Here is a 27540-nt window from a genome sequence, read left to right as displayed (position 1 = left end):
CAGTGAGGGCGTTAGGACCAGGGGCGAGGCGCTCGCCTGGCTGGGTCTGGCAGAGGTCCTCGGGCTGGCTGAGCGCGGAGCTCTGTGCCAAAGGGAATCAGGGCTGCCTGCCGGCTTCACATCTGTTGATCTGACCTGACTTGAAGGGTCCAAAGGAGGACGGCTGTCAGCTCGGCTGGACGGCGGACCCACCAGCTCCCCCAGGCATCTCGTAGCAACCTGACCTTTCACGCAAGGGGGGAGAGGAAACACGTGGGACTAGACACCTGAGCAGAACGGAATCATTATTTTTTTCCCAAAGGAAAAGGGGCTGAAAGGGGGCAAACGTTCAGTTTGAAGTCCCTGTGAATGGGCTTTCAGAAGGCAATTAAAGACACCCGCTGAGAGAGGAGCCGGGGTGGGACTTGGGTCCGTGGCTTTCTGATTGTGAGTGGACACCGGTCTTACACACGCTGCTGGCAAGTGTCAGTCGTGGGGTGGGTGGGGAGGGAAGGAGCAGGTTAAGGGACCGGCAAAACACTTCCAGGTGGAACCAGGAACCCAGGTTCTGCGGCTTGAAGGAACCTGGCGCCGGAGGAGAAAGGGAACTTGAACATGACCTGTTGCGTTTGGCAAGTTCCAGCAACATGCTCGTAAGAAAGCGGCTCCGGCACGGCCCCTGCGGACTGCGGGCCCTGCTGCTGCTGCTCCTGTCGCTGGGATGCGCGCTGCTGATGCTGGCCGCGCTGCACCCTCCCCCGCACGCCCTGCCCCGGGCGGTCACAGCCCAGGGCGCCGAGCGCAGCCCCGATGCTGGGTACCGCCTGGACTTCGGGGAATCCCAGGAGTGGGTGCTGGAGTCCGAGGATGAGGGCCAAGAGTACGGCCCCCTGGGGGGCCTACCGCCCTTCATCTCGCTGCGGGAGGATCAGCTCCTGGTGGCCGTGGCCTCGCCCAGGGGCAGAAGAAACCGGAGCGAGGGCAGGAGAGGTGGCAGCTACCGGCTCATCAAGCAGCCAAGCAGGAAGCAGGATGAAGACGCCGCGGAGAGGGACTGGGGGGCCGAGGAGGAGGAGGATGGAGAGGCGTCAGAAGATGATGAGCTGACCCCGCTCGGCCTGGAGGAGGCGCTCAGTGCCCGCATCCCCCTGCAGAGGGCGCTGCCTGAGGTACGGCATCCGCTGTAAGTAAGGCCCTCGCTTCCCCTTCCCCCGGTTCTGGAGCGCAACCAGCAAGCTTGGGGCTGCAGACTTCGTGCGCTCTGCCTCCACTGGCTTAGGGCGGCTCTTCTCCAGGTGTGGTCCAGCAGCAGCATCACCTGGGGACTTGTTAGTAGTGCAGGGGCAGACTCTCTGGGTGGGGTACCGGCGGTCTGCCTTGAACCAGGCCTCCAGATGAGAACCACTGTCCTAGAGACAGAAAAGGAGGAACTCTTGTCCCTTCTCTTCCCACCCTGGGTTCTAGTTCTTCCGTCTCGGGCTTCTCAGGTCAAACAGCCTTATCTCTACAACACAGAGGGGCCTGGGAGCACCTGTTCTCCAAGACACTTCCAGTTCTAACTCTGATGCTAGCACATTTTGATATTAGGATGGTTGTGTTTGCTTTTATTTTGGATGAAAGCAACAATCACAGCTAGCACTCGTGTGGCACTGGCCTTGAGCCTGGCTTTAATCAAAGAGTTTTTCATGTATTAACTCATAAAGTCCTTACAACTCTGTAGGATGGGTGCTAGCACTACCATGATGCCTACTTTATAGGTATGAAAATAAGGCACAGAGAGGGCAAGTGACCTGCCCACAGTCACACAGCTAGTAGGTGCCAAAGCAGGGATTTGCTCCAATCTGCCTGAACCCTCCCCTCTATGCCCCCTTCCTTAGTCCACTAGACTGTGGGGACAGTTCCAGGGCACAGAAGCTAGAATACAGTGCTGTTGCACCTGACCTGGCAGGGTGGCCCACCCCTAGGAGGCAAGCTGGGAAGTGTGAAGACATGCAGGCTGTGTCCAGGGAGATGGTGGGCTCATCCTGGACCCCATCTGCCCTGCCCACCTTCACCATGGCTGGCCCAGGGGAGGGGTCTGGTTACCAGCATCCAGGGGCAATGCAGCTAGTTAGCTGGGTGGTGGAGGTCCCTTCGCTGTAAGCACTGCTCTTTTCAGAACCCAGAGGGTTTCCTGGGCAGCAGAGCCACCAAGGATCAGATTACAGCAGAGGTCGGGAGCAGGACCACTGCTCACATCCCTGAAGGGTTCCTCTGAGCCTGGCCACTCAGCCACTTGCCGCCAGGCATACGCAGATGCAGGTCGGCCCAAGGTTGAAGCCTCCTTAGATTGTGTACCCGGTGCCTCACTCAACTCACTGTAGCCCCAGCCCAGCTGCTCTGACTCCAATTGTGGCTGAAACAGCTCTTTTCAGGAAACTCTCAGACCTAGCCAGGCCCACCCATCACAGTTTTATGCTCTCTGCAGCTTTAATTCATAACGCTCATTACAACTGCAGCTAAATGGTCATTGTTGTGCTGCCTGGTGAAGTCCCAGCACACAGGAAAGATGTGGTTGCTGAATGAATGAGTGTATCATTCTCCAGTTCTTTTGATGATACATTTTTTTCACTGGCCTAGAGCAAGAATGTTTTCCCAATGAGAAACATTGCCTCAGCCAGGAGAGTCTCTGGCTTCCCAAGCTGTGAGTGTATGTGTGGCTGTGTGTGTTTGCATCATGCAAGTGTGGGTGCACTGGGTTGTGTGTGTGTTAAACGGATGTTGTGCATATGTGCTGTGTGTAGTGTGTTAGTGGTGCCTGTGTCTGCTGTGGTGTGAGGTGCACAGGGACCCGCTGTGTGATGTGTTGTCACATGGGCATATGTGTCGTCGGTGTGTTCATGTTCATGTATGAACCACTGTGCTGTGTGGCACACGTGTGTCGTGTGTGCGCACATGGCATGGCATGCACGTGCATTTTGCATGTGTGCTTGTGCGTGTTGCGCATGTGCTTTGTGTGAGTGTGCTGCATGGGTTATAAATGTTGCAAATGGTACGTGTGCACATTTGCAAGTGTCTGTGTTATGCTTGTGGTTTGAAGTGCATGAGTGTGTGTTGTGCACGTGTGCATGTGTGGGTACATTTTGTCTTGTGTGTGCACGGGTGCACGTGTGGATGTGTGTGCACCGCTTCTGTGGTTGCTGCTCTCTTCCAGCCAGGGTGACCAACTCGGCCCAGTTTGCCTAGGACTTTTCCGTCATAGAAACCCCTCAGTCCCCAGGCAAATCAGGACGGTTGATCGCCCCACCCGGGGCTTGGCTCTGTCCGGAGGTGTATGACGCCCTCTGCTGGCCGCAGCCTGTCCCTGCAGCCTGTGCGGCCCTGGCCTGGGTCCCCAGTCTCCCCTCCCCCAGGTGCCCTTCAGGTACTGGCGCCGCCCATTCCTGGCAGGGCTCCAGGATGCGAGACGGATTCTCTACAAAATAAGGCAACAACGTCCCTACTCTCCCTCCGCGGTGACAGGACTCTCCTCCCATCTTATCTAGTTGGTCCAGGGTGAGGCCTGGGTGTCCCCAGGTAGTTCCAATGTGCAGCCAGGGCTGAGATCCAAGGCTGTGAGGCACCAGGCATTTCCCAGCCAGTGGGGAGAGGTGGGAGGGGGGCATCTCCTCCTTCGATTTCCCCTGCTCCAGTCCTGCCCCAGAGGTCACTTTGGCAGCAGCTTTGCTATCGTGGAGGAGGGGGAGAGGGGGGTCACAGTGCACCTGGTCAGGTTGGTCCTTGCTGGGCAGCAAGCCACCCCAGGACAGCTCTGGTACCTCGGGTGCAAAGGAGAGAGGAGGCAACTAACAGGGCATCAATAAATCTTGGCTAGTAGGCACCTCCAGGGGGCGGGGCATTAGTGGAGGGAGAGCTGGAACCGGAGTAGCCTGGGGCAGAGACTGGAGGCTGGAGCCCAGCCAATCCCCCACCTGCAACCAGAGAGGGAAAGCAGCAGCCCAGTGTGCCTGGGACCTGGCCGGCCAAGCTTGCAGTCTTGGAATCCAGCGTAGCCACGGCCAGGAGCAGTGCCTGCCCAGCTGTCCACTCTGGCCATGGCACCCCCGGTGGGGTTGTGGTGTAGACTGGCCTGCATGTGGCCCTTCGCAGTGGACCACGACCACGGTGCCCAGGGCAGAGGGGTCTGGCCTTGTGCTTCAGGCCAGCCTCAGGGATGAGACTGGGGAAAGCTGTTGGTGTCATTTACTGCAGTGCCACTCAAAATGGGGGCCTCAGACCTGCAGCATCGGACATGCGGACTCTCAGCCCCACTCGGCCCCACTGCTTGAAAATCTCTGTTGTTAACAAGAGCCCCAGGTGGTTTCTGTTCATGTTACAGTCTGGGTAACGCTAATGAGGGTTCCCGGTCACACGTGAGAATCAAGTGGAGGGTTTTACGAACCATCTCGCCCAGGCTCCTCCGCCCAGACCCTGAGAATGCGCGAAGTGGTGGGAACACTTCCCAGTGGCTAGGGGAGAGGCCTGGGTTAAAGGTTGTCAAGAAGCCCTGGGGATCTGAGGCCTGGGAGGCAGTGGGCAGCGCTGCTACGAGGGTGGGATGGGTTCTCTCTAAGTGGAAATTCCGAGAAAACCCAGAGACAGCGGGTGAGTTGGAAGGAGAGCCATGGGCTGGAGCAGCCCCTGCCAGGGCGGCTCATTCCCACGGCTCCCTGCTTCTCTCCCCGACAGGTGCCTGCAGCAGCAGCCGGGGGACAGCCTGCCCACAGCCAGCGTCATCCTCTGTTTCCACGATGAGGCCTGGTCCACCCTCCTGAGAACCGTGCACAGCATCCTGGACACAGCACCCCGGGCCTCCCTGAAGGAGGTCATCCTGGTGGACGATCTCAGCCAGCAAGGTGGGCACGGGTTCCCTCCACGCTCCCTCAGGTGGGCCTGGACTCTGAGGGGGTTGCCATGCAGAGACTGGGGTTTGGAACCTGTGAAGACAAGGCTCCCCAAAGCAGACCTTTAGGTGGGGATTCGGGCGCAGGTAACTTACTAGAGAATACAGTGGGTAGGGAGGTGGGGGCAGAGGACAGTGGGAGACAGGCAGGAGATGGCGGGGCGTCCCAGGGAGGGTCTCACAGGGTGCCTCCAGCCGGATCCTGTGGGGATCTCCCCCAGGCCCCATCTTCCACCCAGTCCGGTGAGCCTCTCCCCGAGACACTCAGCAATCACAACAGGTGGCCACCGGTGCATGCTCTCTGCCGCCTAGACTCGGCAAGCACGTGATGTGAATTAGTCATTCAGTCACCCTCGTTTAGCACACCTGCTCACTTTCCAGACAAAGAAACTGAGGCTTGGGAAGAGAACCGATCAGAGCTGAGTTGAGACAAGGGCTGCAGGGGTCAGGCCAAGAGCCCAGACTTGCAGAATCTGCTTGAACATTTCCACAGACAGGAAACTAGCTATTGGGACCGGCCCACTGCATGGCTGGGAAGCCGAGAGAAGCCAGAGACAGAAGCCCCTGCCTGACATCCAGGTCCGTGGTTCTCGAACAGTGAACGTGCATCGGAGTCGCCTGGCGGGCGGGTTAACACGCAGATTGCTGGGACCACCCCCAGAGCTTCTGGATCTGGGCTGGGGCCTCCGTATCTGCATTTCTAACAAGCTCCCAGGTGACGCTAATGCTGTTGGTCCAGGGGACCCACTTTGAGAACCACTGTTCCAGTCTGGCAGGAGCCTCAGGCCTGTATTTCTGGCTCAGCTAAAGGGCCTGGAGAGGCCCCTGCTGGCCTGGTGAGGAGATCAGACTGCTCCAAGGGAAGCCGAACATTTGCTGAGATCTGCAAAGCACTTTCTCAGTGGGCTAACGGAGGACAGGATAGAGTGGCCACGTACTTCTGCTAGTTCTTCCTGAGGTCCTCGTGTTTGGAATTTGCCCAGCCTGGCAGTGGTGCTGAGCCAGACTAGCCAGAGGCCCTGTCAGTGTGTGGTTGTTGGGGCACATTCAGCAGGTTGTATGAGCAGGTCCTGGGTTGGTCTGGGTTGGCCTGTGAAAGTGCTCAGAGACTCTCCAAACCCTCAGCTGGGGCAGAGTCCTCCCAGGAGCACACCTGTGGTCCCCCGTCAGCTGATAAACTGTGTTTCTGGAGCTTCCCTCCTCCTCGTGTGTGGAGAAGCAGAGCAGCTGGGCCCTAGGAAGGTGAGTTCCCTCCAATGTCCTCAGTTCCTTCTGCTTTTTACTCAGCTATCCTTGGAACCATGGCTTTTGGCCTCATCATCACAATTAGGCTGCTCTATCCCTGGACATCACACCTATATCCCAGGCAGGAAAAGGATGAAAGGCAGATAAGCAGAGGGCAGCCAAGTTTGTCCTTTCAGAAAAAAAAATCAGTAATACAGTAGTTTTTCCAGAATCCTCTCACCCAGTATATTTCTCCCAGAGTTGAATCAAAAGTCTTGGTAAGTAAGTATTTTTAGGTGCCCTGAACAAAATCAAGTTTCTGTAGGTAAGGTGGAAGGGGAGAGTGAATGTTGGGTAAGACAACTAGTGATGCTGAATTCGGTGGAGTCACCGAGGGGCTGGTTGTCAGGTGCAGAAATTTTAACAGCTTCACAAACAGATCCTTCTCCAGGGAAGGGACTGGGAGCCAACAAGCTCACCAGAAAACCACTGAGAAAAGCAGTAGCCAAGTGACTGGGACTCCTTTGCCCCCTGCTCAGGACAGATTCCCTGCAGAAAAATCTCCCTAGGGGGAGCTACACACCACTCAGAGGGCAGCTTCCCAGGGAGTCTGTGGGGCCTCCGGTGAGGCTGCCTGACCCCTCTCCACCTCCCTGCAGGGCCAGTGACCAAAGCATCCAGGCTCTGTGTGTCCCAGTGAAGACTGCCTCCGGGCCGGGGAACTGGGGCAATTCTTGTTCTTTGGCTCAGTTCTGTTCAACACGCGTGCACTGAGTGCCTGCCGTGGGCCAGCCCTGTGCGAGGGGCTGGAGCAGCAGAAATGCATGAGATACAGCCCCTGCCCTTGAGGAGGTCTTGTTCCGGTGAGCTGGGGGCTCCCCATTGCCAAGACATCATGGGTCTACACTGCTTCTCTGTGAACAGCAACAGAAACGTTCTGCTGGTTGAATCCACAGATGCAGGACCAGCAGATACAGAGGGCTGACTGTACCGCCCTTCTATTTTTTAAAAACCTTTTTGGTGGGAGAGGTAATTAGGTTTATTTATTTTTTTAATGGAGGTACTAGGGATTGAACCCAGGACTTTGTGCATGCTGAGCACTCATGCTACCCTCCCCCACTGTACTGCCCTTTTATATAAGGGACTTAAGTATCATCCTGTATCCTCTATAGGACTGTCATTCCTAAAAGAATGTTTAGGTTCTTGGTCTCAGTTTTTTACCTCCCACTTTCTCTTCGACCCGCTGCCCTGCCCCCTCCCTCCCACCACTGCAGTGAGAGCGCTTTGGCCGCCCCACTGATGACCTCCTGGCATCCACGTATAATGGACCCTCTATAGATGAAGTCTGGCCACAGCCTGATCCCAGTCTGTCCTGCCTTAAAGCAAGGGATCGGACTTGGTACCTGGGCAGTGGCCGGTCACTGACTTGGGGCATGCTGGGTCAGGCATGGTGTTCTACACGACTGCTGGGCACTTGCAGGACAGGCGGTTCCAGTGCCTTAGGGCGGGTCTCCAGGGAAGGGTGAGACCCACAGCAGTTGGGTGTGTGCAAACCAAACCAGCCCAAGGAACCCCGGGGCATCTGAGTAGGGCACCAGCAGTATTGTTTCAGCCTTGCTGCTGCATTTGGAGAATGAGAGGAAGTTCTCTCCTCTCTGAGTCTGACGACGCCGTTTTTACTGGAGAGAATCCTGACCTACCCAAACTAGCGAAAGTGACTTAGATCTTAGCAACCACCACACTGTAATGGATGGGATGCTCGGGACCCTGGTGCTCGCCTCGCTCCCAAGAGAGAACTGTTGACAGTGATCCTTGTGACGGTCACCACAATCCTGGGGCTGTGGCATCTGTCACCCCACTGACCACAACCCTTTCGATTCCAGGACAACTCAAGTCTGCTCTCGGCGGGTACGTGGCCCAGCTGGAGGGGGTCAAGTTGCTCAGGAGTAACAAGAGGCTGGGTGCCACCGGGGCGCGGATGCTGGGGGCCACCAGGGCCACTGGGGATGTGCTGGTCTTCATGGACGCCCACTGTGAGTGCCACCCGGGCTGGCTGGAGCCCCTCCTGGGCAGAATAGCTGGTGACAGGTAACTCATCCCTGGAGGCTGCAGAACAGAAATGGGGAGGGGGAGCAATGGTCACCTACAGCCTCAGCCACTCATAAAACATCCACCCGCCATCAAAAAATGGCTGAGTCGCCTCCGTTTGAGGTCAATGTATTGCTTTGGGTTTTTCAGATGTTTGAGCCTCTGAAGCATAGTGGGTAGAGTTGGAAGGAAGATAAGAGTCCTCCAGCCCCTTGATCTCAATTTTTATTTTTTTGCTAGCTGTTCTTTTTATATATATATTTTTCATTGAACTGTAGTCAGTTTACAATGTTGTGTCAGTTTCTGGTGTACAGCACAATACTTTAGTCGTATAGGAACACACATATATTTGTTTTCATATTTTTAACCATAAGTTACTACAAAATACTGAATATAGTTCTCTGCACTATACAGTATAAACTTATTTACTTTATATATAATAGTTAGGATCTGCAAATCTCATACTCCCAATTTATCCTTTCCTACCCCCCCCCCCCCCGGTAACCACAAGATTGTTTACTATGTCTGTAAGTCTGTTTCTGTTTTGTAGATAAGTTTGTTTGTCCTTTTTTTTTTGGATTCCACATATAAGTTATATCATATATTTTTCTTTCTCTTTCTGGCTTACTTCACTTAGAATGACGATCTCCAGGTCCATCCATGTTGCTGCAAATGGCATTATTTTATTCTTTTTATAGCTGAGTAGTAGTCCATTATATAAATACACCACAGCTTCTTTATCCAGTCATCTGTGGGTGGACATTTAGGTTGCTTCCATGTCTTTGCTATTGTATATAGTGCTGCTGTGAACATTGGGGTGCATGTATCTTTTCAAACTAGAGTCCCTTCTGGATATATGCCCAGGGATTGCTGGATCATAGGGTAAGTCTATTTTTAGTTTTTTGAGGAACCTCCATACCGTTTTCCATAATGGCTGCACCAAATTACACTCCCACCAGCAGGAGGGCTCCCTTTTCTCCACACCCTCTCCAGAATTTATCATTTGTGGGCTTTTGAATGACAGCCATTCTGACTGGTGTGAGGTGATACGTCATGGTAGTTGCGATTTGCCTTTCTCTGATAATTTGCGACATTGAGCATTTTCTCGTGTGCCTATTGGCCATTTGTATGTCTTCACTGGAGAATTGTTTGTTTAGTCTTCTACCCATTTTTGGATTGGGTTGTTTGTTTTTTGTTGTTGTTAAGTTGTATGAGTTGCTTATATATTCTGGAAATTAAACCTTTGTCAGTTGCATCATTTGCAAATATTTTCTCCCGTTCTGTAGGTTGTTGTTTTGTTTTGCTTATGGTTTCCTTTGCTTTGCAAAAGCTTATAAGTTTAACTAGGTCTCACTTGTTTATGTTTGCTTTTATTTCTGTTGCCTGAATAGACTGCCCCGGGAGAACACTGCTGAGATGTACGTCAGAGAATGTTTGCATATATTCCTCAGTGGTCCCTGTGAGAGGTCTCCTGGCTGTTTTTGCTTTCATTTCTTAGAGGGTGATATTGAGGTTCAGGGAAATGAATTGAGGTGCCAGGGCTTGCAGAGACTTTGGGGCTGAGTCAGGCTTTCTAACTCTGGGTCCACTGCCCTTTATGACTTTTTAATTTGAGGATTGGAGAAGTTGATTATGGAGAAACATGTAGTCATCCCCACCCCCACCCTGGCTGTGACATGTGTGTTAAAACATTGATGACAGTGAGTCCTCCATGTCTGCTTCTCCCACTTGGGACCATTTTCACGTACCTGGGGGTTGCTCTCCCCAGGCTGAGAGAGAAGACATGGTGATGCCTCAGTGTTCTCAGCTGAGGCCTGGGAGAGGGTCCCCTTTCGGAGTCTGCTCTGCTCTCCCGCCGACTCTCGTGGCAGCTCACCCTGTGTACAGCAAAGCTGTGGAGCCCGCTGGGCGCCGGCTCTCATAGCTGCTGCTCTTCGAAAAAGGAAGGGGGCACAGCGCCTCTGAGGCTCACAGCGGGAGATGTTCCATCACCTAGTGAGGACCCACTGCGCCCAAAGCTGAGTCTTAAAGCACTTTCATTAAAACGGCGGAGGTAGCAGGGAGGGTGTAGCTCAGTGGTAGAGCGTGTGCCTAGCATCCACGAGGTCCTGTGTTCAATCCCCAGCACCTGCATTAAATACATAAACCTAATTACCTCCCCCCCCCAAATTTAATCCAAATTGATTAAAAGAATAAAAAAACAAAAACAAACAAAGAAAGGTGAAGGGGAATGGTGAGTAAACAGCTATTGCATAGTCACAACTTCCTCAATTCTCTTCCCTGGTCAGAGAATTCCAGGCCTGATTACTGGCCCTGGTTCCCTGGTTCCCTGCCCCTGTTCCCCAAAACAGGCCTGCTGAAAGCCATATGGCAATTTTGTATCAATCAGGGAAATGAGTCCATTCCTCGTGACCCTTTTTACTCTCATCCCTCAGAAGATGTGTCATCATACAGTCATCTTGTTAGAACCAGTCACTTTAATGCTAATTAAACATTTAGAAATAAATATGCACATTTACGTGTCTGATACTTGAGACATTCTCCAGGATTGAGCAGTGCACGACCTGGGTAACTGTACATAGCAGCCCCAGATAGAGTTTCTTCAAGAGCAGTGATTTTAGGGAGGTCCTAGGAGGTACTGATGGGTAACCAGGTTCCACATAAAGTAACAAAGATGAAGTTGAAGATAACTGCTGTCCTGGCTGCCAGCTGTCTTGTGCTGACTGCCAGCTTTGGTACCCAGGCTGAGGAGTAAGAGCTACGGCCAAAAAAAAAAAAAAAGAAGATTTCCAAAGGGAGAGAGACAACACCCTCTTAGGGCTGTCCTTGGCTCTAGAGGCTGTCCAGGCTGTTTCCCACTTGAAGATTGGTCTGGGCACCTGTCTTGGGGACATCCAGTTCTGAAGGTTACCTGGTTCTCAGACAGGGCTTAATAGGGAAAAGCAAGGCCAGTCAGGGACCAGAGTACCTCCTGCCTCTCTGCCATTAAGTGATGGAAGATGGTCTGAGAAGTCCCTTGTGAGTGTGAGTGTCGTGGAGCAGCAGGATTGGGGCACGGGGAACAAAATGCCTCTAGCCCCACGGAGGGAACAGCGTTCTTTGGGTCTGACACCCCCAGGAAACTCTCCAGCCCCCGCCCGATTCCACACCATTCAGCATGGCAGAGTCCTGAAGGGCCGGCACCGGTCTTGGGGTTGCCCCCGAGCAGGAAGAGGTCTGAAAAGAGAATTCAGGGTGTTTTGCCTCTCAGGTCAAGATACTTTCCACAAACACCGAGAATTGGCATGAACTTCCAAAATGACTTTGCACCTTGCAGACCTGATGGAGGGACATCCAGGCTCAGGAAAAAGAAAAAGGGGTGACGCAAACTAGGCTCAGTGCTCCCTGCGGCCCAAGGTTTGCTTGGTGAGTTTGCAACCACAGTTAGCTTTTGGCTCTTTGGACAGGGGTCTCTCGGTTGACCTCACATACTTCGGTTAAACAGTCTCTGTGGAGCGCTCCACAGCCTCTGCTTGTCTCTTGAAACCCAAACACTTGACCTCCTGGGGCTTAGCAAGGCTTAGGAGAGGCTGGACCCCGTGTCTGCCTGAGAATTAAAACTCAGTTCACAAGTGACAGCCTCGTGGTCCTTGGAAGGATCTCCAAGCTCCTTCCAAGTCAGACCGGGAAGCTTGGCTATTCTGCTCTAAGTGAATTCCAAGAACACCAGATACAGCTGTAGATTCAAAACACAAAGCTAAATATAAGACTGATTTTTTTTTTTAAATCACTTTTTTTTTTTTTTTTTTTTTTGAGTCCCTACGCTGCAGTTATTCCTAATTCAGCCCTGGTTAGGCAGAAGCTGTGGTTCACGGGAATAAAAACCAAAACAGAAAACATCTTTCACTTCGTTCATTGACATTTTATTATTTGTCTTGACCCAAAATGCACTCAAGGAGGCTTAGGATTAATCAATTCTGTATCTGGCTGAAAGAGAAGGAAGAGGAGACTTCAGAAAGGGAAAAAAAGACGGTATTGGAAATCGAGGGCAGTACAGTTATTAGAAGGGAGCTTTACACGCGAATCTGAGCTTCAGCAAGACAGAGCAAAAAGGAACGTGATGAAGTCTAGGTGCTCGTTTCCTGATGAAAAGGAACATACGACTTTATCAGGAAGGACGCTGCTCAGAGGTCTGAGACGAATTGATCATGTGGATGCTCGAATGCAGTTTCCTTTCTTGTCCTCTTATGATGACTCAGACGACGCCAACCTGATGGGATTCTTCGGAATTCAGCCACACAGCTTCCCTGGCTCTTGCTGCTGAAATTCCACAAAAATGCGTTGCTGAGAGCCAAAGCCATCCCGTCTGCTCAGCTCCGTCCACAGCAAGCAGAGACTTGGGAGGGCGCCCGGCTTGCTTCCTTGCCCTTGCCTTTCGGTTTTCTGAGGTCAGTGTGAGGTGCCCAAAACGAGTGGAGGCCAGAAGGATTCAGTTTCCCTTCGCTTCCAGAGGGAACAGTGTGAAATGGGCAGGAAAAGTATATCAAGATCCTTGCTGTCAATGGAAACCCCGTGACTCTTCACCCCAAGACCCGTGACTTAAGGCCACAGATTAAGCACGGATTGAATCCCAGGACCACCCTGGCCCTCTCCGTGTGGCCTGGGCTTGTGCCCACCCTGGCTGTCTGCTAGGTGGGTGGAACCCAGATGGAAACTGAGGGGAGTGTAAATAGCATGGCTGGCATCTCTTTTCCAAGAATCTTACTTTTCTTAGACTGGTACCTTCCAGCCACCCCTGAGCTCAGGTCTGATTCATTCTATGGTACAGATTTTAGAAGAAACTGTCTCGAGAGGCCAGGAAAAAATGTGATTGAGATACTGACTAGGTGGAGAGCAGCTCCTGGTACACCTGAGTGATTACCTGTTTAGTTCAAAGGCAGCATTTCTGACCTGTTTCAATGTTCCACACCACCCTCTCTGAGGTCACGTAGTCTGAAGCTGTACAAAAAAATTGGGATAAGGTACAACTGCTCGGGGAGGGTATCGCGCAGTGGCAGGGCGTGTGCTTAGCATGCACGAGGTCCTGGTTTCAATCCCCAGCTCCATTAAAAGAAAAAAAAAAAGATACATTAACCAACAGCAACAGTAAATGAGCAAAAAAACCCAGACTCAGGACTCTGGTTTGCTGGTAGACACCACCTGATCACATACACACGCATTAACACCGAGGACATTTCCAGGACTTGACAGTCCTGATTCCTCAAGCCAACCAGGTTTCACGGTACAGGGTGGAACAGGAACTAGACCCCGGAGCAGGGGCCTGCAAACCCTCTGAAACTGTGCACAGTATTTTGTATATGTGCATATGATTATTGTTCTGAGGAGGGGTCCATAATTTTCCCTTGATTCTCAAAGGGATCTAAGACCCCAAAAGAAGTCAAGTACCACAGTCTTAGAGCATTACAATTGAGAAAGAACTCTGTGGGAAGTAGTTCAACCTCCCATTTCACAAGTGAGGAAACCAAGGCCCAGAGAGGTACAACAGCCATCTCAAGATCACACAGCACATTAGTGCATTAGTAGCAGAGCTGAGCCTAGGACCCCATTCTCCTGCCTCTCAGTTTTGTCAAGAGATGCTTTTAAAGAAAGAAAGGGGCAGGTGTGCTCTTTAAAGAAATGGACCCCAAATTCTTTATGGAAAAACATATTTTCTAGAACAGTGATGTTCAGTCAAAATATACCACGAGCCACAGATATAATGTAAACCTTTCCAGGAGTCACATTACAAAATAAAAAGAAACAGATTAATTTTAATAAAGTATTTTAGTAAACCCAATATATCCAAAATATTTTCAACGTGTTATCAATATGAAAATTACTGAGATTTTTACATCTTTTTTTCATACCAAGTCTTCTAAATCCGGGGTGTATTTCACACTTACACCCCATCTCAGCTCGGACAGCTTGTATTTTAGGTCCCAAATAGCCGCGTATGGCTGGTGGCTGCCGTGTTGGGCAGCACGTGTCTAGATCACGTTTCTGTCCCCCAGCAGGCAAAGGGTTTGTATCCCTTATCTGATCCCATGATTCTCTCCAGGAGCAGGGTGGTGTCTCCTGTCCTAGACGTGATTGACTGGAAGACTTTCCAGTATTACCCCTCCAAGGACCTGCAGCGTGGGGTGTTGGACTGGAAACTGGATTTCCACTGGGAGCCTCTGCCCGAGCGTGAGAGGAAGGCCCTCCCGTCCCCCATCAGCCCCATCAGGTGAGGCCCCTTCACGCACCGCTTTTCCTTTGCTTTCTCAGTGTGGACTCAGCAGCCAGGCTGCCGGGGCCAGTCCTGGCTCCACGAGTGTGCTAGCAAGTCACTGACTGTGTGCCTTGGTGTCCTCATCGGCAGACTAGGGGTTTTTGCGGTACTGACCTCACAGCGTTGTTGTGAAGACTGGATGAGCTCACGTAGGAATAGCGCGCCGAGCGTGCCAGGCCCTCAGTGGTAGGTGTCATTATTGTTACCTTGTCACATGGATGGAGTCCAGCGAAGCCTTTCCAGACAGTGAAAGAGGAACGTGAAAGCACTTGACCTGGGATCTCAACCCCACTCTGTCTCACCAGGTAGCCCTGGACTTTCCCTGGCCTCAAATGCTTTCTCAGTAAAAAGGAAGAATTCAGCCGGGTGAATGCTAAGACCCTATAAGCCTCAAAATATGTCCAGTTTTATGGGTTTGCTTTTCATGTGTTTGATTTTTGAACAACTTACTCTGTTTAAGTAGATGTTCTAGATACTTTTAAAATTTTTTATTTTTTTATTGAAGTGTAGTTGATTTACAATGTTAGTTTCACGTGTACACCAAAGTGATATATACACACATACATATATAGTTTTTCCTTACAGATTCTTTTCCATTATAGCTTATTATAAGAAATCAAATGTAGTTCCCTGTGCTCTACAGTAAGTCCTTGTTGTTTATCTATTTTGTATATAGTAGTTAGTGTCTGCTAATCCCAACTCCTAATTTAGATCTAGGCAGATAGCCCTAAATAGCTTCTGCTGTGTAACAAACCATCCAAACTTAATGGCGTAAAACAGCTGTTTTATTAAGCACATGGATTCTGGGCCATGAATTCTGAAAGGGAGCGTGGGCGTTGCTTGCCTCAGCAGGACCACCCTTTACTAGACTAGACTGGCTGGAAATGACTCGGCATCTCGGGGCTGGAATCCCCTGGATATCTGGGTGCTGGCTGTCACTGGGACCCAGTGGAAGCTTCTTACCCCCATGCTGTCCGCGAGGTCACGGCACACGGGCTAGTTGGGACTTGCTACGTCTGCTGAGAGCAAGTATCCCAAGAGAATCGGGCAAAGCAAGCTGTACCCCCTCCTTGCTTTAAAAGAATGATTGAGGTGAAATTCATGTAACATGAAACTGACCATTTAAAAGTGAACAACTCAGTAGCACGCAGCACATTCCCAATATTGTGCAGCCACCCCCTCCGTCTAGTTCCAAGACATTTCCATCACTTCAGAGTGAAATCCCTCACTTAGTGTCTCCAAGTGTCCCCTCCCCAGTCTGCTGTCTGTCCCTGTGGATTTCTCTATTCTGGGTATTTCATATCAACGGAATCGTACAGTATGTGACCTTTTGTGTCTGGTTCTTTCACTTAGTGTGATGTTTTAGGATCTGTGTTCCCTTCTAGAACTGAGTCTCAGAGGTCACCTAGGGTCCCTTGCACCTTAGTCACAGGCCCACCTAGGTTCACGGAAAGGAGACGTGGACCACACCTCTCACGGGGAGCAATGTCAATGTCACATTGTAAGAGCATGTGGGACAAGGGACCTGTCAGCATCAAACAGTTACCCCAAGCTATTCCTGAGGCCCTCGTACGGGGACATGAAGGGAAGGCTTTAGGTACAAACAGGCCTCCCAAGGGCCTCGTGATTCTGGAGGGTAGAAGTTCAAGATCAAGTTTCTGGCCAGTTCAGGTTTTGGTAAGACTCTGCTTCCTAGCTCACACACTGCCACCTCCCACCGTGTCCCCACATGACAGAGACAGAGCCCTGGTGTCCCTTCCTCTTCTTCTAAGGGATATAAAAGGCCCAGGCAACCAGAGATCTCTTTTCATAAAATACCAGGACTCCTGGCATGCTTGCTTGGCTCCAGTCTTGCATTTCAAAGCATCAAGGTCCGTCTGCAGCCCGAGTCCACGCTCTGAGCCACTGGAGCTCCCCTACCAGTCATTCCCCCGAGGCGCTCAGGGTTCTAACTTCACCCTGTTCTCTCTCCAGGAGCCCGGTAGTACCTGGCGGGGTGGTGGCGGTGGACAGACACTACTTTCAAAACACTGGAGCGTACGACCCACTCATGTCACTGCAGGGTGGAGAGAACCTCGAACTGTCTCTCAAGGTATGTCCTGCACCAAGGGAGGCCCAGGTAGTTCTCTGGAGCCGTGTGTGTGGCCACAGCTTGGAGATTTCAGGCAGATTACAAAGTCACTCCACATGGTCTGTCAGAGCCCTCATTTCTCCTTTTCCATCTTTCTTGATTTCACTCCAACCTCCTTCCTGAACTCACCTGCCAGGCCTGCCCCTAGGAAAGGGCGTGCCATCAGGCACCTCCACCTGAGTGCAGAGCATCGGAACAGTCTCCACTTCTGGCACCTCGGCCCCTCGGCACCTCAGAGCTCATCACAGCACCCTCCGGCCAACACAGATACCAAGCAGTGCTGGGTTTCGCATAGTTTGGTCCAAACAACTTAACAAGTATTTGTCCTAACAGCTTAGCGCTCACTGGGCACCACACAATTTCCCAAACCTTGGAATCAGATTGGACCCACCACCCTTATTTTCTCTTCCACATTGACTTTCAGCCTGAGACATGCTTTTTCATCACAGCATAGACATACATCATTAAAAGCGCCACCATCTAAGATTGAAACTGTGGATCACCCTGAGCTTGTAGTCTGCAGAACATCCAACAGATGTCACAGTGTTTCTCTTGACCACTGAAAATCTCCTCTTTGGGTTTGCTGCGGCACCCTGGGGTGCCTTGGCACACAGTTTGGGAACTCCCCTGCTTTCGGTTCTTGGTGTGTTTTGGCTCACAGGCTGCCTATCCTAGGGGTGTTTTCACTATCATCTTTATCCCCACGTGTGGAACGAAAGGCCTTCCTGTCAAATGAATGTCAGGCATTCGGGAGTAGGAGGGAGTGAGTGGAAGGCAGAGAGAAGCTTCCAGAAGCAGAAAGACTGTGTTTAAGGAAAGCTGGCTTTGATCTCCACACAAATGGCTTCTGCTACCTTGGCAGCAGGAGACCTCACGAGCTTGTAGACACGCCCTGGCCACTCGGGACGCCCTTTTCCCTGAGGAAGCACCTGCAGGGGCTCGCAGTGCTGGCAGCCCAGCCACGTCTCTTAGGTGCCGAAGCTGGGCACGCGTTTCGGGGGTGGGGGGCACGTTCAGGTGGTAGCAGGGCTGTGCCCCTCGCCCCGCGGGCTCCGAACCGGGACACCCGCCCTCCTTCTCCCCACCTTGTCACCCCCTGCCCAGGGCCCTCGGGTCTGGGAGCTGTGCTCCACCCTGGGGACCAGAACTTTCTTTGCCGTCGTATACTTCTGAGTTCCTGGGCATTTTGCTGGCCGCCCCCCACCCCCACCCCTGGGGTCCCTTACTTCCCACCTCCTTGGAGAGGAGGACAGAGGTGTCTGTTTCCTCCTTTCGCGGCAGGCCTGGCTCTGTGGGGGCTCCGTGGAAATCCTTCCCTGTTCTCGGGTGGGACACGTCTACCGGAGTCAGGAAGCCCACTCCCCCCATGACCGGGAGGCCTTCCTGCAGAACAAGGTGCGCATCGCTGAGACCTGGCTGGGCTCGTTCAGAGAAACCTTCTACAGGCACAGCCCAGAGGCCTTCTCCCTGAGCCAGGTAAGGGCTTCTGTGCCCACACAGGGCCCCCAGCTGCAGGCTGGGCCGGGGCACCTCCCCTCCCTCCTTGAAGGGAAAATAGAAGCTTCCAGCTTGTGCTTCCCCCATACGCAGGGCCTCTCCCTGGCGGATTGGCCTCTGTCTCTCCCAGCATCTACCAGGGGCATCACGACTGGTCTTGGCCTGGAACCCCCGATATCTGTGGGATGACATCTGAGGGGTGCAATCCTTCATCGTGTGGCCAGAGGAGAGACTGGGTGGGGAGTAAACGCTGAGACAGAAGGCCCCTTCATCCTGGGAAAAGTTCTCAAGGCTGTGAAATTTCCCAAGATGCAAAACAAATATAAGTACAAAAATGAACACTGTGGGTGGGTGTAGCTCAGTGGTAGAGTGTGTGCTTAGCACGCACGAGGTCCTGGGTTCAATCCCCAGTACCCCCATTTAAATAAACAAATAAACCTAATTACCTACCCTAGACCTGAAAAAACATGGTTTTAATTTAAAAAATAAAAACAAAAATTTTTTAAATGAACATAGAAGGATGGGGGATATAGCTCAGTGGTAGAGCACATGCTTGGCCTGAATGAAGTCCTAGGTTCAATCCAGTGCCTCCAAAACTTGAAGGACTCCCCAAGAAAGGCACAGAAAAATAAAAATTTTAAACGTTCCATGAAACGTTCACCAACAGTGCATTTTCAACTGGTCAGCTACCGCTCAGCTCAGTCCTTATGACAGGACACATGGGTGCTATTTAACGCGGGACATGGTTCACAGTGATGTTTGCTGGCCCAGCCCTTCAGCATCCTCCCAGACCCCTCTGTCCGGCACCCCATGTGAATTCTGATGTAAAACCATTGTTCTCACGCTGCCTGTGTCTCTCTCCTCCCCAGGCTGAGAGGCCCGACTGCACTGAGCGCCAGCAGCTGCAGAGGAGGCTGGGCTGTCGCATGTTCCACTGGTTTCTGGCCAATGTGTATCCTGAGCTGTACCCCTCCGAACGCAGGCCCAGGTTCTCTGGAAAGGCAAGGCATGATGCAGGGAAGAGAAGGAGGAAAGGGAGGGGCTGGGCAGCTTCTCCAGACACGAGCTGATGTTCAGAGGCTCTTCTGGGACCCTGGCTGGCCAGTCCCAGCTCAGAGGGGGGCCTCTGAGTCTCCTGTGCCTCCCTGAGAGGGTGGCTGGGCTGCCCCGTAACCCATCCCAGGGCCCCTGACCAGGGCAGGTGCTGCTGCCTCCTTCAGGAGGCCTGTCCCTTAGGATGGGTGGCTTCAGCTTGACCTCACTCGTTTTTGTGGCCTGAACACATAGGGAACCTTGAGGGACACTGCAGAGGGAAGAGAGGAACAGAGGGCATCTTTACAGCGGAGGGCGGGGTTCACTTCTGTGTGGATGTCCACTTACAGCTCCACAACACCGGACTTGGCTTCTGTGCAGACTGCCAGGCTGAAGGGGACCTCCTGGGCAGTGCCGTGATGCTGGCTCCCTGCAGGGACAGCCAGCAGCAGCAGGTGGGTGGTCAGCGTCCTCAGACCTGCAAGGGTTCTGTCCTGGGATGTCTCTCCCTTCCCTTAGGGCCACCTCCTTCCAGGGATCCCATGTCCCTTGACAGTGTCTGGTGCCCCACTCTGGTGACCCATTCCCCATCCTGCACCAGCTGCAAGCACCGACGGGGACCATCGTCAGAGAGTACCAGCATCTGAGCTCGAGGGAAAGGGCGAGGCTGTTTAGCCAATGCTTTCACCAGATGGATGAGGAAACTGAGGCATAGAGGGTGGCCATTCCAGGGGCTGCAAACTCATGTCTCCAGGGTTCTGGCGGGTAAGGGGAATGAGCTCGGTGAGCTGGGTGGAAGCTGTTGTCACTCAGGAGCACCTGCCCCAGCCTCAGTGAATGTCCTTTGTCTTGGATGAAAGTGGATCTCGTATTATGAGATCATCCAAAAATTTTAAGACACTGGAAATCCAGAGTTTATGGAAAAGTTCCTTATATATATATTTTTTTTTTTAATTTAAGTATAGTTGATTTACCACGTGTTAGTTTCTGGTGTACAGCATAGTGGTTCAGTTTTATATATATATACACACACACACACACACACATATATATACACATATATATGTATATACTTTTTCAGATTCTTTTCCATTATTGGTTATTACAAGGTATTGAATATAGTTCCCTGTGCTATACAGTAGGTCCTTGTTATTTATCTATTTTATATATAGTAGTATCTGCTAAGTCCAGACTCCTAATTTATCCCACCCCTCTCCCTTTCCCCTTTGGTAACCGAATGTGCATTTTCTGTTTATGAGTCTGTTTCTATTTTGTAAGTAAGTTCATTTGTGTCATTTTTTTAGATTCCACATGTAAGTGGTATCACATGATATTTGTCTGAATTATTTCACTTAGAATGATGATCTCCAGTCATCCATGTTGCTGTAAATGGCATTGTTTCATTCTTTTTTATGGCTGAGTAGTATTCCATTGTGTATATATATGTATATATATAGTATATAGTGTGTGTGTATGTATATATGTGTGTGTGTGTGTGTGTATATACATGCACCACATCTTTATCCAATCATCTGTCAATGGACATTTAAGTTGCTTCCATGTCTTGGCTATTGTAAATAGTGCTGCTATGAATATTGGGGTGCATATATCTTTTCAAATTAGACTTTTCTCCAGGATATATGCCCAGGAGTGGGATTGCTGGATCATATGATAACTCTATTTTTAGTATTTTAAGGAATCTCCATACTGCTTTCCATAGTGGCTGCTCCAAATTACATTTGGTGAGATCACTTCTTTTCACAACTTGGATGATGACCTAGAAAGTCTAGCCCACCCCCAAACCTCTCTCCTCTCAGCCTGTGCATTAAGCTATCCTGTCCCAACGGCCTCTATTACAAACAACAAAAACTAAGTTCCTGGAGATACTGATCAAACAAGCCTGGTGAGGCCCCGAGAGCCCGGGCGGAAGGCAGAGCCTGTCGTGGAGGGTCTGGAGTCCAGCCCTGCAGGCAGGAGCAGCGAGGCCCTGGGCCTGGAGGACACATGGGGAGGCAGGTGTTCAGTGTTCATTTGGCGTCTTACTGACTTGCCCTTTACCAGTGTTCCAGGACACACCCATAGCATTCACACCTGGCACCAGAGGAGGGCAGAGAGAAAGCGCCAAGTGAGGGGGCCGTGGGATGTGGTGGGGACAGCCCACCTTCCAGCTGTGTGACATCAGGCAGGCTTCCTAACCTCTCTGAGTCTCAGTTTCCTCATCTGCAACTCGGGATAACAGTCTCCCTTGTGCAAACAGGACACTAGCCTTGGATTTATTCATTTATTTATTTTGATTCTTGGTGAGGAGGCGGGGATTGGCAAGGACTTCTGTAGCCAGCAAAACCGTGAACCAGCTAAACTGGACGCACCACGTGCTACAGGAAAAATAAGAAGAAACACCCTCTTTTCTGTATCAGTAACTAAGTCTCTAACAAAGGGAAATCTCCAGGGGCCGGAAACCGAGCGGCAACTGAAAATAGAGTCGTTAGGTGTGACCAGGCTCTCCGGCGGGGCAGGAGACAGACAGTTCCTGTCCAACCTCAGGATCCCAGAGACGTTTCCAGGTGGGACTTAGCACGAAAGCCCACCTTCAGCCTGTGAGAGATGAGGGTCTGGAAATGAGAGTCCTGCATAAAGCCAGCTCTGACCTTCCCAGAGTGACCAATCCGTGAACAGTGGGGCCAGGAATATCCACCCACTGCCACAGGAAGATGCCAAGTAGGCGGGTCTGTCTCTACAGGCCTTTGCCTGGGAGAAAGTTACCCTCCCCTGAAAAATTTTAACCACAAGCTTGCATCTAATATGGGTTTAGGGTTCAAATCTGTATGAACTGTGTGGTCTGGCAAGCCTCCAGCAGGAATGCCACCTAATGTATTGGGTCTGTTGCAGATGACAATGTGAGACCTATCCTTCAACAATTACCAAGAATTTCCAGTGAGGAGGGTGTAGCTCAATGGTAGAGCACGTGCTTAGCATGCACAAGGTGCTGGGTTCAATCCCCAGGATCTCCATTAAAAAATAAATTAAATAAATAAATAAACCTAATTACCTGTGTCCCTCCCCCCAAAAACCAGTCAAACAAAGAATTTCAAGACAGCAACAGCATTAAACTGAATATATTAAATGGAGAACATTCACCCCTTCTAAGCATAAGGTTCCCAGCAGTTACACAAGTCACATGCCATGAAGCCAGCCCTAGCCGCGAAATTTGTGTAAAAATTAGTTCAAGCTGCACTGGCGCAGGACCAAACAGAAAATGATTTTATCAGAATGTGTTCTCCAAACAGGCCCTATGGGCTTCCCGCAGTTAAAGTCCCTCTGCAGAGGAATGCAAGACCCAATGGGCCGGAACCCTGGAGGAAATAAAAACCGTGAGCGAGAGTCAGCAGGTGAATTACTTACAGGGCCAGGTCAGATGTCTCCAGAAAGAGTTCATCTTGGGCCTCAGAGATTTCCTCGTCTGGCCTTCCAGCGGTCCCCTCCAAATAACACAGCATCCTTCGTGGCCTCACCTGTGACAAGGTCAATAGGAAATGGAGGAACTTGGCAGCATGCATAACTATGGATGCAGAAGCAGCTGGAATGTGGACATTTCAGAGGCTAGGGCTAGTCTGGGATCCTGTTTGTGGACTCAGCGGTGAGGTAGGGTCTTACTGACCCCATTAGAGTCTGAAGACGGCCCCTAGACCTCAGCCCTCCCGCGGTGAGCTCCCCTGCCCCCACCAGCAGCTCTGGAGACGCTCTCCTTGCTGCGCTAACCGCCCTTCCCTCTGTCCAGCACCTGGAGCACACGGGCAGGAAGGAGATCCACTTTGGCAGCCCACGGCACCTGTGCTTCGACGTCAGGCAAGAGCAAGTGATTCTTCAGAACTGCACCGAGGAAGGCACTGGCATCCATCAGCAGCACTGGGACCACCAGGAGGTAAGCAGTCCGGTCCGGGAGGGCTCTGCCGTGCTGCTGGCTCTTCCAAGAGTCAATTATTACTGTACAAGCCTGTGTCCCTGTTGTCAGTCCAATTTAGTGGCAGGACACTGAGGCCTTAGAGGGAAAGCCAACCTTGCAGCAGAGTTTTCCGCCAGCATCTTGAAATGTTCTAATTTGCCAGGTTTCTGTGGAGCTCTGATCATGAGCACAGCAGAGAGAGGATCTGGCCCCTTTTGAAAGTTGATTAGCTCAGGTCACAAGTAGGACAGTGGAGCGTGTTACAGAAGCGGTCACTCACACTGGTGGTGTGGCCTTAGGGGCAACAGAAAGGCCCACCTCCCATTCCACCATCAAATAGATGTGGAGGTGGATGGTACATGCTTCCTTTGCAAATCCCACTGTGAGTGTTTCATCATTTTGGTAAGACTTTGATTCCCATTAGCCTAGAGAGAACCTCTGGGTCCTTTCCAGAGATTGTGTGTCAATGATGAGAAAGCAGGAGGTGTGTTAAGTACCTAGGGAGAGTGAGCGGGCTACAGGAGTGGGACTGGAAGGTCCACACATGGTTTTGCCTTCACCTCAAAGCCCTTCCTAAATGAGCTAGGGTATAAGTATACAAACAAACAAATTTACACACATCTTTTAAAAATTTCTTTTCTTCAGCTTTTGCTTGAGAATAAAGCAGGGCAAAATAAGCAGACCTCCACACATGGGTGCTCATAAAGCAAGGCTGTGAAAGAGGGAAATCGTGTAATGCAGAACTTAAGCTGAACTCACTGTAAGCAGCTGAGAACAAAGCTGTTGGGCTTTGGTGACAAGTGAATCCAGGACTCAGGGGGCCCATACATGCTCAAAGAAGGTTTAGAAACCAAGTTAAAGTCCTTTATGAATGACCACAAAGGATCATTCTAAGCAAGTCCTCTGGATAAGATAGATTTTGAAATAACATTTTAAAATAGTATGTAAAAAATTAATGACTAAGATACACCTGGCATCTTTCAGGTATTAAAAAAATAAGACTTTAAAAAAGTATTCTCATTCGGTCCTAAAAAGGAGTAAGATACTGTTCATAGCAGCACTAGTCATGGTAGCCAAGAGGTGGAAGCAACCCAAGGGTCCAATGATTGATGAATGAATAAACAATACACTACATACACACAATGGAATATTATTCAGCCTTAAAAATAAGGAAATCCTGTCACTTGCTTCAGTGCGGATGAACCTTGAGGACATAATGCTAAGTGAAATAGCCAGTCACAAAAAGGCACATGATGTATGATTCCACTGACATGAGATCTCTAAAGTGGTCAGATTCATACAAAGAGAAAATAGAACAGTGGTTACCAGGCATGAGGGTCAGTGGGCGGGAAGGGAAATGGTTGTTTAATGGGTATAGAGTTTCAGTTTAGAGAGAAGAAAATGTTCTGGAGGTCTGTTTCGCAATGATGTAGAATATACTCAATGCTACTAAATTCCACACTCAAAAATGGTTAAGATGGAAAGTTTTATGTTTTATATTTTTACCACTGCCAAAGAAAAGAAGGTACAATTTATGCTACAACATGGATGGACCTTGAACCTATCATGCAAAGGGAAAGAAGCCAGTCATAAAAGGCCACATATTGTATGATTCCATTTACATGAAATGTCAAGAAGAGACAGATCCATAAACATAGAAAGTGGAAGCGTGATTTCCAGTGACTGGAAGGAGGGAGGAATGGGAAGTAGCTGCTAATGGTTTCTTTTCACAGTGATGAAATTTTCTGTAGTTAGAGTGGTGATGGTCACACATGCTTTCTGAATACACAGAAATCCACTGAGTTGTGTACTTTAGTACAGTGACTATATCCCTAAATAAATGAATAGACAGACATCATCAGCATTGTTGGTTAAGGTTGTTTAACTTCTCATAAAGAAAATGATTTTTTCTTGAAAAGAAGAAGGCTAGATCCAGTATCACATTTGGTCGATTTTGAGCAGGAAGTGGCCGCAGTCTTCCAAACATGTGCATCCCCAGCGTCTTACTCACTACTGCCACCTGGTGGTGGCAATACTAAATTGCAGGATTAACAGAGGGCAGAGATTAAATTCAGTCCTTCAGAAAGCAGAAATTTACAAGTAAGTGGTAACAATCAATGTCACCAATACAGGATAAAGACTGAACATGATCTTTCCACTGGCATTTTACTAGTCAGAACTCTCTAAGTAATGGCATCATTACCCAACCACAATAATGATAATTGAGTTAATGATTCCAAGGCTCTGAATGATACCTAAATTTTAGGACTACCTAAATTGTATTATATATTAACCAAAATACTTCAATTCCTTACCAGGCTAATTGACACCAATTCTATTATTCTCTTAATGATTAGCACAAATCTTAGAAATTTCCTTCTTTGCTGACTGATTGCCGGGGACTGACTGGTTTCCTGTTTTTTCCCCCCTTTTCTTCCTTCTTTTCAGAATGGAATGATTGTTCACATTCTTTCTGGGAAATGCATGGAAGCTGTAGTGCAGGAAAACAGTAGAGATCTGTACTTGCGCCAGTGTGACGGAAAAGCCAGCCAGCTGTGGCACTTTGACAATGTCACCACTGTGGATGAACGATGAGTGTCAGTGTCACAAAGAAAAGAGAAGCGTGGCTTCTGACCACAGTGTGACCCCAAGGGAACTCCCGGAGCAGGTGCATTTCATGGAGCAGACCCTTGGTGTCTGTGCAGCGGTGATAGCAGCGACGAAAGCTCCGTGAATGAATATGGGAAGTCTTTCCTTCTTGCACCTTATTTCATTGACCACAGGCTGTTATAGAAAAAGAAAAGGAAATATGAATTCATAGTCACATTGTCTTCATCACTGATAGATGATCATTACATAGTGCAGAAGATTCTTGTCCTTTTTTTTTTCCATTGAGCACTAAATAATTGCTTTTATCTCTGATTGAGGAAAGAGGACTGGCAACATCTTCAGGATACACAATTGCAGTCAATCCATTTATTGCAAATGGCCTTACCTTGGACTGTCTGTGTAGCCAACCATGAAAATTAAAGTGTGAAAAGCGTGTAAAGGCAGGACATCCAAAAAGCTTTGGATTAGACTCATGAGGACAAATTTCGTGTTCACTGGGTGAGCCGTAGCTCAGAGGAAGGAAGGGAGGCAGGCTACTGAGAGAAAAATAGGGTTGGAGAGAGTTTTGTCCCAATTCTTTAGCTCAGCCTAGCAGCTGATAAGAGTCGGTAGACCTGGACTAAGACATTTTCATGTTAATGAGAATTTCCTCTAAACCTTCTACCTCCGTTCACCCTGCACTAGCTTGATTAACCACAACTGGATTCTCATGCAATATGTGTCTCTCTAGTCATTGGTGTTGAGTCACCTTAGACAGAAAACTCCCATTAACAGAAGCATACACAGTTGAGAAACTCTCCTGATGCCCTGTTACAGGGTTTGCATGGACTGGATAGGAAAGAGCAACCTTTGCAAAGAGGCAGACATTCCCTGGAAGGGAAATGCCAGCATCTGAGCCAGAATTCTCATGAGAGGATCTAGGGTTGGGTGTTAATGTCCATGAGGGCTAAAAGGGCTGGCTCTGGCCTGTAGGAACTGTCTGGGACCTCCAGATGTGCCCACAGCTGGACGTTCAGCCATGGGAAGCAGACATCCCACCAGGGCAGAGCAGCTGAATGGCTCTCTTGCTGTGACCTGGCCCACTGAGTTCAGCCATAAGGGCTGCTGAGTGGGGTTGGTTCTTTAATTAAGAAGACATCACGCCCATTTCTCTTCCAGATGGAGTTCTCTCTCCACATGGTCAGCTTAGAAACCTCCCCTCAAAGATGCTGATCTCCTCTGGGCCGTCTCAGGACACAGTGTATTTCGACTAAGACACACTAAGTAGGAAGTGAGAATTTCTAAACAATATCTATCATAATTATGCATTCCTTCCCCACCTGCTGAAGTCAATGGTCCACTGTGTTTCTTGTTCCCCAGAATACACTCTAGACCTGTGCTAGGAGCCGCTGGCTGCATGTGGCCATCTAACTGCAAATTCATTAAAGAAAATTTAAGCTCAGTTCCTCAGTTGTACTGGTCACATTTCAAGAGCTCAAAAGCCACGGAGTTGGAGAGCACGAATAACAGAACATTCCATCAATGCAGACAGGTCTACTGGATAGCACTAATCTAGACAGATTTATCACCCCATTGAGAGAAGAGAATTCAGCCACCATTTTCTTCCTTCAGACTTGTCTATATTCAACACAATTGCCCCTAACATTCTGAGGCTGAGACAGAGCTAAAAATTCTCTGATGGCAACTTTGTACAGGGTATTAATGGTTGAGAAATAAAAATTAAACAAGACCTCTATTTTTACAATGAACTTTGTCATTGGCATTGTTGGTATTTGAAGTTGCTGGAATAAATTAATATAATTAAATAAAAGGCTGAATTCAATTGT

General features: G+C 50.0%; 1 protein-coding gene across 2 annotated transcripts; it reads left to right on the top strand.

The window, feature by feature from the left end:
- Window positions 1-27540, top strand: GALNT15 (polypeptide N-acetylgalactosaminyltransferase 15). 2 transcript variants are annotated; one of them, XM_006190797.3, is made up of 10 exons: window positions 1-1162; window positions 4687-4853; window positions 8008-8212; window positions 14289-14456; window positions 16476-16593; window positions 17914-18108; window positions 18999-19130; window positions 19512-19616; window positions 22940-23083; window positions 25553-27540. In XM_006190797.3, the coding sequence occupies exons 1-10, from the start codon at window positions 627-629 to the stop codon at window positions 25697-25699; spliced, it is 1917 nt and encodes a 638-aa protein (XP_006190859.2). In that variant the 5' UTR covers window positions 1-626; the 3' UTR covers window positions 25700-27540. The 2 variants fall into 2 exon arrangements, with proteins under 2 accessions (XP_006190859.2, XP_032344931.1); XM_032489040.1 differs by lacking the exon at window positions 25553-27540 and having other exon boundaries at window positions 379-1162; window positions 18999-19135; window positions 22940-23075.

The sequence above is a fragment of the Camelus ferus genome, chromosome 1 (genome assembly GCF_009834535.1).
Source record: "Camelus ferus isolate YT-003-E chromosome 1, BCGSAC_Cfer_1.0, whole genome shotgun sequence".
In the NCBI taxonomy this organism is placed as follows: Eukaryota; Metazoa; Chordata; class Mammalia; order Artiodactyla; family Camelidae; genus Camelus; species Camelus ferus.
The sequence above is the reverse complement of the archived record's forward strand: the minus strand, read 5'-3'. Positions and strand labels throughout refer to the sequence as shown.

Bases quoted from the DNA above. Each gene is read 5' to 3' on its own strand.
- GALNT15 (XM_006190797.3), top strand. From the start codon at position 627: ATGCTCGTAAGAAAGCGGCTCCGGCACGGCCCCTGCGGACTGCGGGCC. The intron at 18,109-18,998 runs GTAAGGGCTTCT...TCTCCTCCCCAG, and splicing joins AGGCCTTCTCCCTGAGCCAG to GCTGAGAGGCCCGACTGCAC. The intron at 23,084-25,552 runs GTAAGCAGTCCG...CCTTCTTTTCAG, and splicing joins AGCACTGGGACCACCAGGAG to AATGGAATGATTGTTCACAT.